The following is a 16,123-nucleotide window of genomic DNA, read 5'->3' as shown; positions in this document are numbered from 1 at the left end:
CAGACAACACAAGATTGGCCATGAACTACTAAGTGGATAATTTAGGTTACTTATGGCACAGGGGACTCATTATACTGTTCTCTCCACTTTGATGTATGTTTGAAAATTCCATTAGAAATATTAAAAACTAAACCAAAATCAATGTGCCCCCAACACCTATAGAATAATACTAACATACTCTCAAACTAATCTGGTAGAGTTAAACATTTTTAAATGTTGATCAATAATCACCCTGCTGTTTTCTTAATAACATTTTACTTCTGGAATTTCATGGGATAGGATGTTATTTCCTCATTTTTACTACATTTTGATTAAATAAAAATTTCAGTTTTAGAATATACAGTCTCCACAGGAATGTCAAATTTGGTAGAGAACTGCTGGTAAACTTCTTCTTACTAAATATCAAAGGAGTAAGGTAATTTTTGTCACCACGAATTAAAAACTTTTACGAAATAGGACTGTTATAAAACAATTAAACCTTGCAAATGCACTAGTCTCCAGGAAGAAAGTCCTGGAGGAAATTCTGCTTATTAAAATTGCAATTTTAGTTTCCATTAAAAGGAGAATAAGACAGCAGAAGATGGGTTGGCAAGACAAATTACTTCTTAATGTCAGTTGAGCTTATTTCAAATGAGATAACATATCTATACCAGGTTGGGTTCAGTACAATTTTGTCTCCTCAACTCATTTATCTAATTCAGTCATATGATTGTAGCCTCATGGACTTCATTTTCAGGGAAAGAATTCTGTAACAGACAGCCCACACAACATGCTGATTACTGAACAGTTAATTCTAATTAACTTGGGCATGGCAAGAGAATTTTGATAAAGTCCTAGAATACAAATATAGTCGGCTTATACTAAACTAACTTATATAAAAAAACCCACAGCATAGTCTCCAGACAAAACAAGAGCGTCAGAGAGATCTAATTTAAAGAAACAAATGAGAAAATTAAAATCACAAATAATTTATTCTTCCGTTAGAGCTGATACAGTTTTAAATAGCAACAAAGTACACAGCAGTGGAATATTGGCACAGAACCTATAATCATTTCAATCATAATAAGCCTGTCCATGCTTTATCTGGTCAAACTTGATGTCCATTTTCTACTGACCAAGTTAAAAAAAAAAACCTATTCTGACTTTAAGACACACACTTGCTCTCATACACACACAGAGACTCAGTGAAATTCTGCCTTTTGATTATAGTATGTTGAAATTAGTACATTTCACTTATTCAAATTTATGGCACCCCTTTTGTTTTGTTTCCAGTTAGAAGTGGGAAAAACCAATTCAGTTATAAAGAATACATCTTATTCTCTGGGCATAGGCAACTATGATGAAAATAGCCACTTACCTTTGGACTAGATGTTTTCAGGTTATACTTAAACAATTGCGATTATAAACTTCTCAATGCATGATTTCCTGCCCAATGCAAATCCCTGAATTTGTCTAAAATAATCAGGCACAGGACAGTCTCAAATATGATTAAATATGCCACGCTAATAAACAAAGTGATCTAGAATGCAATGTCTATGCTTTTAATACAGATCAGAATAAATCCCATCAGTAAGCATTTTCCTAAACATGTTTTATTAACCAATATAAAAAAGGGTAAAACGTAAAAGTGCCTCTTTATAAATGGCATTATTTCCAGTTAAGAAAGTTGAAATAAAGGTTTGTAAAGACTCCTGAACTATTCTATTATATAAACCAATTATCCTTCTGTTAAAAAATAAAATGACTGGATCAATGTTGACTCTTCTTTGCTATCATTTATAAAATGCTGTGATATTTAGTAAGTTCCCTGATTACTCAAGCAAGGTAAAATTAACACTCCCATTTTCAGTTATTGCTATTTTAGGAGAGGGTGACCACTTCATTTACATGAAACTCTTACCAAGATTCTTCAGATCCAACATGAATTCTTATTGCCTCACATTTTAAAACTATATTATAAATGATCTTTATAAAAAGGCTTTAATTCACAAAACCAGAAAGCTTTTTAAAAATGTCTTTTTACTCAAAACTGTATCACAGTGCCCTTGGTTATCTGACAGACAAAAGGATCTGAGTTTCCTGTAAAGAACGTAATAGTGGCCGCGTGGGGTGCTTTCCCCTCTCCTTTATCTTTACCGTACACCATTTTGAGACCAACACAATCAAGCATCCACCATGCTCCAATCCACATTACCAGAGGATTTCTGATTCTGTCCAGGGCGTAGTGTACTGTCTTGCATATATTCACCATATGAAATAAACATAATATACAAAATATTGCTGCTGTAAAAAGTGTACATTTCCCTCTTCCCCTTACAAAAGAATATGTGGAAAAGTACTAAATTCCCTTAACCTTCATAAACATACAAAGCTGTTCACACCTTTCAGTCTGTAGCAGTCCATTTGAAACACAGTTCCAAAATCGTTGCAAATTGGTTTTGTCACTGTATTTTCTGTCCAATGTCGCCACCTAGGGTAGAAATGTGAAATCAAGAGTATTTTTGAACTAATAAAGCCTTTTACAACTAAGCCACAAAGGCCGCTTACTGATGAAACAGCCACTTATCCACAAGGTTTTTCCAAAAACTAGATGGAATGGAAGGATCTCTTCATAGGGAGGCATCCACAGTGCTGAGGTGACAATATGGCTGCTAACAGATACTGGCTATTGGAATGTAAGTACTTTTTCACTGCTGGTAATTTCCATACTGTCCCTAAAAGATAAATTTAAAAATATAATTAGGTAACAGCTTGAGCATCGTTTGACCGTAAGAGTTTGGCATAGAAAATGACAAATAAATCTTAACCATTATCACACTACAAAAGCAACTGCATCTATGATAAAAACTGTTATCCATTTAAGTACACAGCATCTCTAATTTCTTCTGCTATTATTCAAATGCAAATGGCTCCAGAATCTTTGAGCTTAGAATAGTACCTGTCATAGTGGAAACTTAAACTTTGGTGAATTTTGTTGAACTGAATTAAGCAAGGGTGAGTGAGGAGTTCTGGTTCTAAATTCTGGTGTGGATAGATTATATGATAGTGTAACAACGTTGTGACTATTTAGCTTATTATAATTACTACTATGAGTTAACAGCAAGGGTTTGAGGATAAGTGGCAACCAAGTAGAGATATCTGGAAGATAAAGGGAAAAGAACCTTCTAGCGATACTAAAGAATTTGGGCCTTTCTCTGAGAACAATGAAGTGTCAGCAGTTGTCTTCAGACAGGCAGCTGGTACATAAAATCATAGGAGTTTGTTTTATTGTTATTTTTTGCTTTTAATAAGGTAGACCTCATGAAGGCCTCTAGGCTGACAAGGAGGAGAGGAAAAGAGTACAGATATGTGTAAGAGATGGTAAATGAAGCAGGAAAATTCTACAAGGAGATAATAATGTCCAGTGTACAATTATTAAGATTAGCTTTTGGAGAAGAGAAGGAATATCTTTTCCTCTAAACAGAAGAAAAAGGTAGAAGAAAAGAGACACACACTAGAAAACAGATTTTTTAATAAAAATTTTTAAATGTGTTTAAAACAGATGCTCATGAGAGCACCTATTTTCCAAAAATAGAACCTATCACAGTGGAAGTACATAATCAGCTCACTGTTTCCTTTGCTAAATTTCCCCTCCAAGTCACACAAATTATTTTGTGTCAGGAAAGTTGTCCAGAGTTGAAATACTTCTATAGTAAGAAATAAGAACCAGGATCCTAAAAGTTATAATTCCATAGAAGTAGAGATGCTTGATAATCTATTGAATGCCACTGTATTTCTAATGGAATAATGCACTACAAATCCCAAGAAAACTCCTGAAACTAATAAGCAAGATTTCAGGCAAGGTTAACATAAAAAATCACTTTCCTATATACAAGCAATGCCTGAGTAGAATTTCAAACTAAAAACAAAATACTAAATGGTATTAGCACTCCCAAAGATGAAATAACTTAGGTATAAATCTAACAAAATATGTCAAATCTGTATGGGGAAAACTAAAACACTGATGAAAGAAATCAAATAAGTAAATAAATGTAAAGATGTTCTATCTTCAAGGATAGGAAAATCAGAATTGTCAAGGTATCAGTTCTTCCCAACTCGATCTAAAAACTCAACACAAACCCAGTCAAAATAGCAGCAAGTTATTTGGATATTGACAAATTGATTCTGAAAGTTTATATGGAGAGGCAGAAGACCTAGAATAACCACACAATATAGAAGAACAAAGCCAGACTGACAATATCTGACTTCAAGACTTACTATAAAGACACAGCAATCAAGACAGTGTGATTTTGGCAAAAGGACAGGAAAATCAATTGAATAGAACAGTCATGAACAGTCAATTGACTTTTGACAAAGCAGCAAAGGTAGTATTATGGAGCAAAGACAGTCTGCTCAACAAATGGTGGAACAATGGGACAGCCACATGCAAAAAAAAAAAAAAACAATCTAGACACAGATCTTACACCCTTCACAAAAATTAACTCAAAATAAATCACAGATCTAAATGCAAAATACAAAACTATGAAATGCTTATAAGACAGGAGAAAACCTAGATGGCCTTGAGTTTGGCAATGACTTTTTAGATACAACATCAAAAGTATGAGAACCATGAAAGAAGTAACACAACATCAAAAGTATGAGATTCATGAAAGAAGTAACTGATATGCAGGACTTCATTAAAATTATAATTTTCTACTCTGCAAAAGACAATGCGAAATGAAGCCAAGAAGACAAGATTTGCAATAGACATGTCTGATAATACCAAAATGTACAAGGTGCCTTTTTCAGTAAATGAATGGATAAACAAACTACGGTAAATCCAGACAATGGACTATTTTAGCACTAAAAAGAAATGCCCTTATCAAGCCAAGAGAAAACTTTAAATGCATATTATTAAGTGAAAAGCTGATCTGAAAAGGCTACATACCATGTGATTCCAAGTATATAACATTCTGCAAAAGGCAAAAATATAGAGACAGTAAAAAAGATCAGTGCTTGCCAGGGGTTGGGGAGCAAAGAGAGATGAACAGGGGGAACACAAGAGGATTTTCAGGGCAACAAAACTATTCTGAATGACACTGTAAGAGTGGATACATGTCATTATACATTTCTCAAACCCACAAAGTACACCACCAAGAGTGAACCCTAATATAAACTATGGATTTCAGGTGACAATGTCAATGTAGGCTGACTAATGATAACAAATGGATCACTGTAGTGTGAGATACTGAAAGTGGGGGATGCTGCAGTGGGGAGAGCAGAGGGTAAATGGAAAATCTCTATACTTTCTGCTCAGTTTTACTGTGAACCTAAAACTGTTCAAATTCATAAAGTCTATTTAAAAAATTACAGCATGTTTCTAGTCAAGAGAGATTAACCCTCCAGTCTGAAAGAATCAAAAACTATACAAAACAAATGAAATTACCATATTCAGGACACACAACAGAAGGTAACAAAGGACAGTGGTTCATGAGAAGTGGGAAACAAAGGAGGTGAACTCTGATTTCAACATCTCACTCCATATACTGAGAGTTCCACACTGCAGGGCATGGAGGCAAAGTGAGGCTGAATCTGAATTAAGGAGATAAAGCAGAGTCTGAAGAGAAAAAAGGAGCTAGATTTCATAGGACACAGTACCAGAAAGGAAATAAATGCACAGAGAGAGAACTCCTATAGAGGAAACCTCCTGAGTACTCTGCACAGTACTAATATGTAAATATGTGCAAAGAAAATATCCAAGTCTGAGGAAAGAAATCCCCAAAAGGATTAGAGGAAACAATACTTGGCCTTCACAGAGGAACAGAAATAGTGTTTATTCCCACTAGTCAAAGTGAAAACCTCAGAATTCAAAGGTACTGGTTTGAGTACTCAAAAAGGTTTTATCTTAGTAGTGGGAATATTTAGCCTAGGACTAAACAATGCTCTAGTCCTAACAAATCTTAAGCAATCCCCAAAAGAGCCTTTTCTAAACAGTTTAACTGCATCCCAAAATGAAGTCCAAGAATATTTCTAGGAATACAAATATATCCATCATCTGACAAAGTAAAAGTGATACTTGCAATTTCTGGCAGCCAATCAAAGACTATGATGCATTCCAAAGATGAAGAAAGTTAAGATCCATAGTGAGGAGAAAAAAAACTAACTTAACAAAACTGGTCAAGATGTTAGTATTACCAGAAAAGGATATTAAAAGTTTGATCACACTTATATTTGAGATGTACAAATATTTAAGCAAAGACATGGAAGACAAAAAAAAAAAAAAGACCCAGAGATGAACTTTTAGAGATGAAAAATACAATGTCTGTGATGAGAAATACCTGGGAATGGAGTAGAAGAGAAGACAATGAACAAGAAAAGATTAGTGAACTTCCAAGACATAGGAAACAGAAACAGAAACTACTCAAAATGAAAAAGAAATAAAGAATCAAAAAATAAACAGAAGACCAGTGAACTATGGCACGACTTTAAGCAGCCAAATATACACATAATTGGAGTCTGGAAAAGAGAGGAAAGTGGTCTAAGGGTAGACAGAGGAAAAATATTTGGTCAGAATTTTTACAAATTAGATAGAAACCAAAAAGTCACAAACCAAGGAGCTATACAAACCTCAAGCATAAAAAACAAATAATTTTTTAGAGGGAAAAGGTGACACCTGGCAGATAATGTAAGCAAGAAGACTCTGGAGTCACATCTTTAAAGTGCTGAAAGAAAACAACTATTCCCAAGAAAAATACTTTTCAAAAATGAAATGAATACTTTTCAGACATATAAAAGTTAACAGAATCTACCTTCAGAAGATGTGCTAGTTTTACAAGAAATGTTAAAATGAAGTCCTTCAGGCAAAGGAAAATGGTATTACATGGAAATACGGATCTACATAGGAATGAAGAGCACCAGAAATAGTAACTACTTGAATAAATATATAAGATTTTTGCTAGTATTTAAATATTTTTAAAGAATAAATGATTTTTTAAACAAAACAAATTCCACATATGGGGTTTAAAACATAAAACTTAGGCAAAAAATCTGTTGAGCATAAGCATGAGTAATATTTTTCTGGACACGTCTCCCCAGGCAATGAAAACAAAAGCAAAAAAACAAACAAGTGAGACTATATCAAACTAAAAAGCTTCTGTATACCAAAGGAAACCATCAGCAAAACAAAAAGGCAAACTACAGTATGGGAGAATATGTTTGTAAAGCGTATATCTAATATCCAATAAGAAATTAACATCCAAAATATATAAAGAACTCATATGACTCAACACCAAAAAAAAAAAAAAAAAAAAAACCAGTAAGAAAATGGGTAGAAGACCTGAACATTTTTCCAAAGAAAAAATACACATGGCCAATAGGCACATGAAGATGTTTGACACAGCTAATCACCAGGGAAATGCAAATCAAAACCACAATGAGATTATCACCTCACACCAGTCAGAATGGCCACAATCCAAAAGAAAAGAAGTAAAGGTACTAGGAAGGATGTAGAGAAAAGAGAACCCTCCTACACTGTTGGTGGGAATGTCAATTGGTGTAGCCACTGTGGAAAGCACTATGCAGGTTCCTCCAAAACATAAAAATAGAAATACCATAAGACCAAGTAATTCCACTTCTAGGATTTTGCCTAAAGAAAACAAAATCTCTGATTCAAATAGATATATAAACCCCTCTGTTTACTGCCACCTTACTTAACACAGCCAAGAGATATGGAAGCAACCAAAGCATTCATCAATAGATGAATGGATAAAGAATGTGTGGTACATACATACCATGGAATATTATTCAGCCATAAAAAAGAAAGCAAGCCTGCCATTTGCGACAATAAGGATGGACTCTGAGGGTATTACACTAAGTGAAATACACCAGGTGGAGAAAATAAAATACCATATAATTTTACTTACATGTGGAATCTTAAAACAAAACAAAATGAACAAAATAGCAATAGACTCACAGACACTGAAAACTAACTGGTGGTTACCATGGGGTAAGGACTGGTGTACATGGGTGGGTGAAACAGTTGAGGGGGATAGAGAGACACATTTTAACCATTATAATTAATGACAGGGATGAAAGTATAGCATAAAGAATATAGTCAATAGTTCTATAACAATTTCCTATGATGACAGATAGAAGCTACACTATTTGGGATGCGTATTTAATAATGTAAATCATTGTTGAATCATGATGTTGTAGAGTTGAAGTAATATAATACTGTATATCTAAACTTCAATAAAAAATTTATATGTATAAAGTTATTAACAATAGGAGCCAAGATGGCGGCGTGAGTGGAGCAGCAGAAATCTCCTCCCAAAACCACATATATCTATGAAAATAAAACAAAGACAACTCTTCCTAGAACAGAGACCAGAGGACACAAGACAACATCCAGACCACATCCACACCTGCGAGAACCCAGTGCCTCACGAAGGGGGTAAGATACAAGCCCCGGCCCGGCGGGACCTGAGCGCCCCTCCCCCCAGCTCCGTGCGGGAGAAGAATAGGCAGAGCGGGAGGGAGACGGAGCCCAGGACTGCTGAACACCCAGCCCCCCCGCCATCCGGGCCAGAGCGCAGACACAGTGCGTGCGCAGGGCCCTGGATACTAGGGAAACAGGGCACCAAGAACGGTGAGTGGGTACCGGAGACCTGGCGCCGGAGGACAAAAGAAAAGCGAGTGGCCATTTTTTTATTTTATTTTTTTTTTGCTGTTTTGTTTTGGCGAACGCTTTTTGGAAGTCTTAAAGGGATAGGGACCCCAATACTAGGGAAACAGGGCAGCAAGACCGGTGAGCAGATGCCTGAGGCTGGCGCCAGAGAATAAAGAAAAACGAGCGGCCATTTTTAATTTTTTTAATTAAAAACAAATTTTTTTGTGTGTGTGTGGTCCTTATTTTGTTTTGGCAGGTGCTTTTTGGAAGTCTTAAAGGGGCAGTGAGGGACACTTAATCCAGAGGTAGGGAATCCGGGGATCTCTGGGCACCCTAATCCCCTGGGCTGCAGGGAGCACGGAGGCCCCTTACGGAGATAAACAGCCTCCCTGCCGCTCCCCCTCCAACGCGACTCCACCGCTTTGGAGGAGAGGAGCAAGCCAGGCCATGCCCACAGCAACAGTGGAGATAAACTCCATAGCAGCCGGGCAGGAAGCAGAAGCCCTGTCTGCACTGCAGCTACCGAGCACAAGCCACTAGAGGTCGCTGTTCTCCCAGGAGAGGAGGGCCACAAACCAACAAGAAGGGAAGTTCTTCCAGGCGTCACTCGTCCCAGCTCTGCAAACTATTCCTATCACCATGAAAAGGCAAAGCTACAGGCAGACAAAGATCACAGAGACAACACCAGAGAAGGAGACAGACCTAACCAGTCTTCCTGACAAAGAATTCAAAATAAGAATCATAAACATGCTGACAGAGATGCAGAGAAATACGCAAGAAAAATGGGATGAAGTCCGGAAAGAGATCACAGATGCCAGAAAGGAGATTACAGAAATGGAACAAACTCTGGAAGGGTTTATAAGCAGAATGGATAGAATGCAAGAGGCCATTGATGGAATTGAAATCAAAGAACAGGAACGCACAGCAGCTGACATAGAGAGAGATAAAAGAATCTCCAGGAATGAAACAATATTAAGAGAACTGTGTGACCAATCCAAAAGGAACAATATCCGTATTATGGGGGTCCCAGAAGAAGAAGAGAGAGGAAAAGGGATGGAAAGTATCTTAGAAGAAATAATTGCTGAAAACTTCCCCACACTGGGGGAGGAAGTAATCGAACAGACCACGGAAATACACAGAACCCCCAACAGAAAGGATCCAAGAAGGGCAACACCAAGACACATAATAATTAAAATGGCAAAGATCAAGGACAAGGAAAGAGTGTTAAAGGCAGCTAGAGAGAAAAAGGTCACCTATAAAGGGAAACCCATCAGGCTAACGTCAGATTTCTCAACAGAAACCCTACAGGCCAGAAGAGAATGGCATGATATATTTAATACAATGCAACAGAACGGCCTTGAACCAAGGATACTGTATCCAGCACGACTATCATTCAAATATGACGGTGGGATTAAACAATTCCCAGACAAACAAAAGCTGAGGGAATTTGCTTTCCACAAACCACCTCTACAGAACATCTTACAGGGACTGCTCTAGATGGGAGCACTCCTAGAAGGAGCACAGCACAAAACACCCAACATATGAAGAATCGAGGAGGAGGAACAAGAAGGGAGAGAAGAAAAGAATCTCCAGACAGTGTATATAACAGCTCAATAAGCGAGCTAAGTTAGGCAGTAAGATACTAAAGAGGCTAACCTTGAACCTTTGGTAACCACGAATTTAAAGCCTGCAATGGCAATAAGTACATATCTTTCAATAGTCACCCTAAATGTTAATGGGTTGAATGCACCAATCAAAAGACACAGAGTAACAGAATGGATAAAAAAGCAAGACCCATCTATATGCTGCTTACAAGAAACTCAGCTCAAACCCAAAGACATGTACAGACTAAAAGTCAAGGGATGGAAAAACGTATCTCAAGGAAACAACAGTGAGAAGAAAGCAGGGGTTGCAGTACTAATATCAGACAAAATAGACTTCAAAACAAAGAAATTAACAAGAGATAAAGAAGGACACTACATAATGATAAAGGGCTCAGTCAAACAAGAGGATATAACCATTCTAAATATATATGCACCCAACACAGGAGCACCAGCATATGTGAAGCAAATACTAACAGAACTAAAGGGGGATATAGACTGCAATGCATTCATTCTAGGAGACTTCAACACACCACTCACCCCAAAGGATAGATCCACTGGGCAGAAAATAAGTAAGGACACAGAAGCACTGAACAACACAGTAGAGCAGATGGACCTAATAGACATCTATAGAACTCTACATCCAAAAGCAGCGGGATATACATTCTTCTCAAGTGCACATGGAACATTCTCCAGAATAGACCACATACTAGGCCACAAAAAGAGCCTCAGAAAATTCCAAAAGATTGAAATCCTACCAACCAACTTTTCAGACCACAAAGGCATAAAACTAGAAATAAACTGTACAAAGAAAGCAAAGAGGCTCACAAACACATGGAGGCTTAACAACACGCTCCTAAATAATCAATGGATCAATGACCAAATCAAAATGGAGATCCAGCAATATATGGAAACAAATGACAACAACAACACTAAGCCCCAACTTCTGTGGGACACAGCAAAAGCAGTCTTAAGAGGAAAGTATATAGCAATCCAAGCATATTTAAAAAAGGAAGAGCAATCCCAAATGAATGGTCTAATGTCACAATTATCGAAATTGGAAAAAGAAGAACAGATGAGGCCTAAGGTCAGCAGAAGGAGGGACATAATAAAGATCAGAGAAGAAATAAATAAAATTGAGAAGAATAAAACAATAGCAAAAATCAATGAAACCAAGAGCTGGTTCTTCGAGAAAATGAACAAAATAGATAAGCCTCTAGCCAGACTTATTAAGAAGAAAAGAGAGTCAACACAAATCAACAGTATCAGAAACGAGAAAGGAAAAATCACGATGGACCCCACGGAAATGCAAAGAATTATTGGAGAATACTATGAAAACCTATATGCTAACAAGCTGGGAAACCTAGGAGAAATGGACAACTTCCTAGAAAAATATAACCTTCCAAGATTGACCCAGGAGGAAACAGAAAATCTAAACAGACCAATTACCAGCAACGAAATTGAAGAGGTAATCAAAAAACTACCAAAGAACAAAACCCCCGGGCCAGATGGATTTACCTCGGAATTTTATCAGACATACAGGGAAGACATAATACCCATTCTCCTTAGAGTTTTCCAAAAAATAGAGGAGGAGGGGATACTCCCAAACTCATTCTATGAAGCTAACATCACCCTAATACCAAAACCAGGCAAAGACCCCACCAAAAAAGAAAACTACAGACCAATATCCCTGATGAACGTAGATGCAAAAATACTCAACAAAATATTAGCAAACCGAATTCAAAAATACATCAAAAGGATCATACACCATGACCAAGTGGGATTCATTCCAGGGATGCAAGGATGGTACAACATTCGAAAGTCCATCAACATCATCCACCACATCAACAAAAAGAAAGACAAAAACCACATGATCATCTCCATAGATGCTGAAAAAGCATTTGACAAAGTTCAACATCCATTCATGTTAAAAACTCTCAGCAAAATGGGAATAGAGGGCAAGTAACTCAACATAATAAAGGCCATCTATGATAAACCCACAGCCAACATTATATTGAACAGCGAGAAGCTAAAAGCATTTCCTCTGAGATCGGGAACTAGACAGGGATGCCCACTCTCTCCACTGTTATTTAACATAGTACTGGAGGTCCTAGCCACGGCATTCAGACAAAATAAAGAAATACAAGGAATCCAGATTGGTAAAGAAGAAGTTAAACTGTCACTATTTGCAGATGACATGATACTGTACATAAAAAACCCTAAAGACTCCACCCCAAAACTACTAGAACTGATATCGGAATACAGCAAAGTTGCAGGATACAAAATCAACACACAGAAATCTGTGGCTTTCCTATATACTAACAATGAACCAACAGAAAGAGAAATCAGGAAAACAACTCCATTCACAATTGCATCAAAAAAAATAAAATACCTAGGAATAAAGCTAACCAAAGAAGTGAAAGACTTATACTCTGAAAACTACAAGTCACTCTTAAGAGAAATTAAAGGGGACACTAACAGATGGAAACTCATCCCATGCTCGTGGCTAGGAAGAATTAATATCGTCAAAATGGCCATCCTGTCCAAAGCAATATACAGATTTGATGCAATCCCTATGAAACTACCAGCAACATTCTTCAATGAACTGGAACAAATAATTCAAAAATTCATATGGAAAGACCAAAGACCCCAAATAGCCAAAGCAATCCTGAGAAAGAAGAATAAAGTAGGGGGGATATCACTCCCCAACATCAAGCTCTACTATAAAGCCATAGTAATCAAGACAATTTGGTGCTGGCACAAGAGCAGAGCCACAGACCAATGGAACAGACTAGAGAATCCAGACATATATGGTCAATTAATATTTGATAAAGGAGCCATGGATATACAATGGCGAAAAGACAGTCTCTTCAACAGATGGTGCTGGCAAAACTGGACAGCTACATGTAGGAGAATGAAACTGGACCATTGTCTAACCCCATATACAAAAGTAAACTCAGAATGGATCAAAGACCTGAATGTACGTCATGAATCCATTAAACTCTTGGAAGAAAACATAGGCAAAAACCTCTTAGACATAAACATGAGTGACCTCTTCTTGAACATATCTCCCCGGGCAAGGAAAACAACAGCAAAAATGAATAAGTGGGACTATATTAAGCTGAAAAGCTTCTGTACAGCAAAAGACACCATCAATAGACCAAAAAGGAACCCTACAGTATGGGAGAATATATTTGAAAATGATACATCCGATAAAGGCTTGACATCCAGAATATATAAAGAGCTCACACGCCTCAACAAACAAAAAACAAATAACCCAATTAAAAAATGGGCAGAGGAACTGAACAGACAGTTCTCCAAAAAAGAAATACAGATGGCCAACAGACACATAAAAGATGCTCCACATCGCTAATTATCAGAGAAATGCAAATTAAAACTACAATGAGGTATCACCTCACACCAGTAAGGATGGCTGCCATCCAAAAGACAAACAACAACAAATGTTGGCGAGGCTGTGGAGAAAGGGGAACCCTCCTACACTGCTGGTGGGAATGTAAGTTAGTTCAACCATTGTGGAAAGCAGTATGGATGTACATCAAAATGCTCAAAACAGACCTACCATTTGATCCAGGAATTGCACTCCTAGGAATTTACCCTAAGAATGCAGCAATCAAGTATGGGAAAGATCAGTGCACCCTTATGTTTATCGCAGCACTATTTACAATAGCCAAGAATTGGAAGCAACCTAAATGTCCATTGATAGATGAATGGATAAAGAAGATGTGGTACATATACACAATGGAATACTACTCAGCCATAAGAAAAGGGCAAATCCTACCATGTGCAGCAACATGGATGGAGCTGGAGGGTATTATGCTCAGTGAAACAAGCCAAGCAGAGAAAGAGAAATACCAAATAATTTCACTCATCTGTGGAATATAAGAACACAGGAAAAACTGAAGGAACCAAACAGCAGCAGAATCACAGAACTCAAGAATGGACTAACAGGTACCAAAGGGAAAGGGACTGGGGAGGATGGGTGGGTAGGGAAGGATAAGGGTGGGGGGGAAGAAAAAGGGGGGTATGAAGATTAGCATGCATGGGGGGGGGAGTAAGGGGAGGGCTGTACAACACAGAGAAGGCAAGTAGTGATTCTACAACATTTTGCCATGCTGATGGACAGTGACTGTAAAGGGGTTTATGGGGGGACCTGGTATAGGGGAGAGCTTAGTAAACATAATATTCGTCAGGTAAGTGTAGATTAATGATAACAAAAAAAAAAAAAGAAGGCAGTTCCTGTATGGTGACCTCCAATGAGTTCTACACAAGGGTATAAAGGGCATATAAAAGTGTAGGCAAAGGGTCTGTTTGTGTTTATACAGAGGATCAAAGCCTAATTGGGCTACCCCGAAAATGAACTAAGATACGATATGAAAAATAACTTCCAACATCAGCACTCTCTGGAAGACTCTTGCCAGAAGATGATCATCAAAAAACCCCAACAAAGGCCCACGCACTGCTACAGCTGTAGATGCACTCATCCCACCAGTTCCTGGACTTGCCATGGGAATGAGGAAGGAGATATCTAAGCTGGCCTGTGCATACAGTAAAACAACAAATTTGACTGGATCTATACTGTTGGAACTCAACCAAGAATTAGGATAAGTGCAAATTGTAGCGCTCCAAAATCTTACAACTACAGACTATTTACTGTTAAAAGAACATAAGGGATGTGAACATTCCCCAGGAATGGGTTGTTTTAATTTGTCTGATTTCTCTCAGACTGTTCAAGTTCAGTTGGACAATATCCACCATATCATAGATAAGTTTTCACAAATGCCTAAGGTGCCTAACTGGTTTTCTTGGTTTCACTGGAGATGGCTGGTAATTACAGGTATGCTTTGGTTATGTAACTATACTCCTATTATGTTAATGTGTGTGCGCAATTTAAGTAGTAGCTTAAAACCTATACATGCTGAAGTTACTCTACAAGAAGATATGTCAAAGAAATAATCAACCTTCCCATGTTTTCTGCCACCTGCTACTTCTATAGCTTTTCTTCTTCCTTCCTAATTACAACCCTTAAATAGAATTCGTGCCTCATATCAAATTTACCGAGTATCATAATTCTTCCAAGTGGTAAAGATACTTCAAGACAAATGCTGGGCATAGAAGCTACAGGGCATAAATATGCAAAGAAGTAAAAAGCTAACCTTTTCAAACAATAAGGCTTCTGTCTCTTACCAACTTTACATTTCCCTGTATGGCCCCGGAAGATGACTGGTTAGCCAGAGACGGGTAAGATTCCTCAAGGGAGGAACAACCTAAGACAGGCACAGTCGCAGGGGGGTCATCAGGTGAGAAATTGGGGATCAACAGAGGTGAGGCTTAGAACCTCACCCCCCCTGTTCTGAGAGAAATCTTCTGCATATGTGGATGTTTTATTGCCCTGGCCTAGCTTGGATTAACACATAGTCTACAGGCACACACCTGATCATCTACATTTGCTCTCTTACAACACTAAACTATGTTTTCTGCCTTTATCTTGTATCTACCTACCACTTCAGCATTTTATTAAAAATAATAATAATAAAGAGAGAAATGTGGTATCCACATATAAATCAAGTATAAAAACCAAATGAGTATTCATATTTGAACTGACTGTTTATAGTTCATAATGCATGAGCAAAACCGAAAGTTTCTGTGATGACTGCCCTTGTACTGTTCACTATGTAACTTATTCATTATGTAAGAATTTGTTCTACATGTAAGAACTTGTTTGTTATGCCCCAGAAGATTGGAGACTGACGAAAATTAGGCTTGGGGTGGATTAATGATTGTGCATTGAGCATTGACTCCCCTATACAGAATTTTATTGTCGTTAACAACCATTTGATCAATAAATATGAGAGAT

General features: G+C 37.5%; 1 protein-coding gene across 2 annotated transcripts in view; it reads right to left on the bottom strand.

Annotated features, from left to right (window-relative positions):
* Window positions 1-952: 952 nt before the first annotated feature.
* SS18 (SS18 subunit of BAF chromatin remodeling complex) overlaps window positions 953-16,123 on the bottom strand; it is a 102,303-nt gene continuing 87,132 nt past the window's right edge. For both annotated transcript variants that reach the window (XM_036914258.2, XM_036914259.2), the window contains one exon: window positions 953-2,714. In XM_036914258.2, the coding sequence (XP_036770153.1) occupies window positions 2,688-2,714 (27 nt within the window). In that variant the 3' untranslated portion in view covers window positions 953-2,687. The remainder of the gene's footprint in view (window positions 2,715-16,123) is intronic.

Source organism: Manis pentadactyla, chromosome 6, assembly GCF_030020395.1.
Source record: "Manis pentadactyla isolate mManPen7 chromosome 6, mManPen7.hap1, whole genome shotgun sequence".
NCBI classification, from domain to species: Eukaryota; Metazoa; Chordata; class Mammalia; order Pholidota; family Manidae; genus Manis; species Manis pentadactyla.
This window is presented reverse-complemented; position numbering and strand designations above follow the sequence as displayed.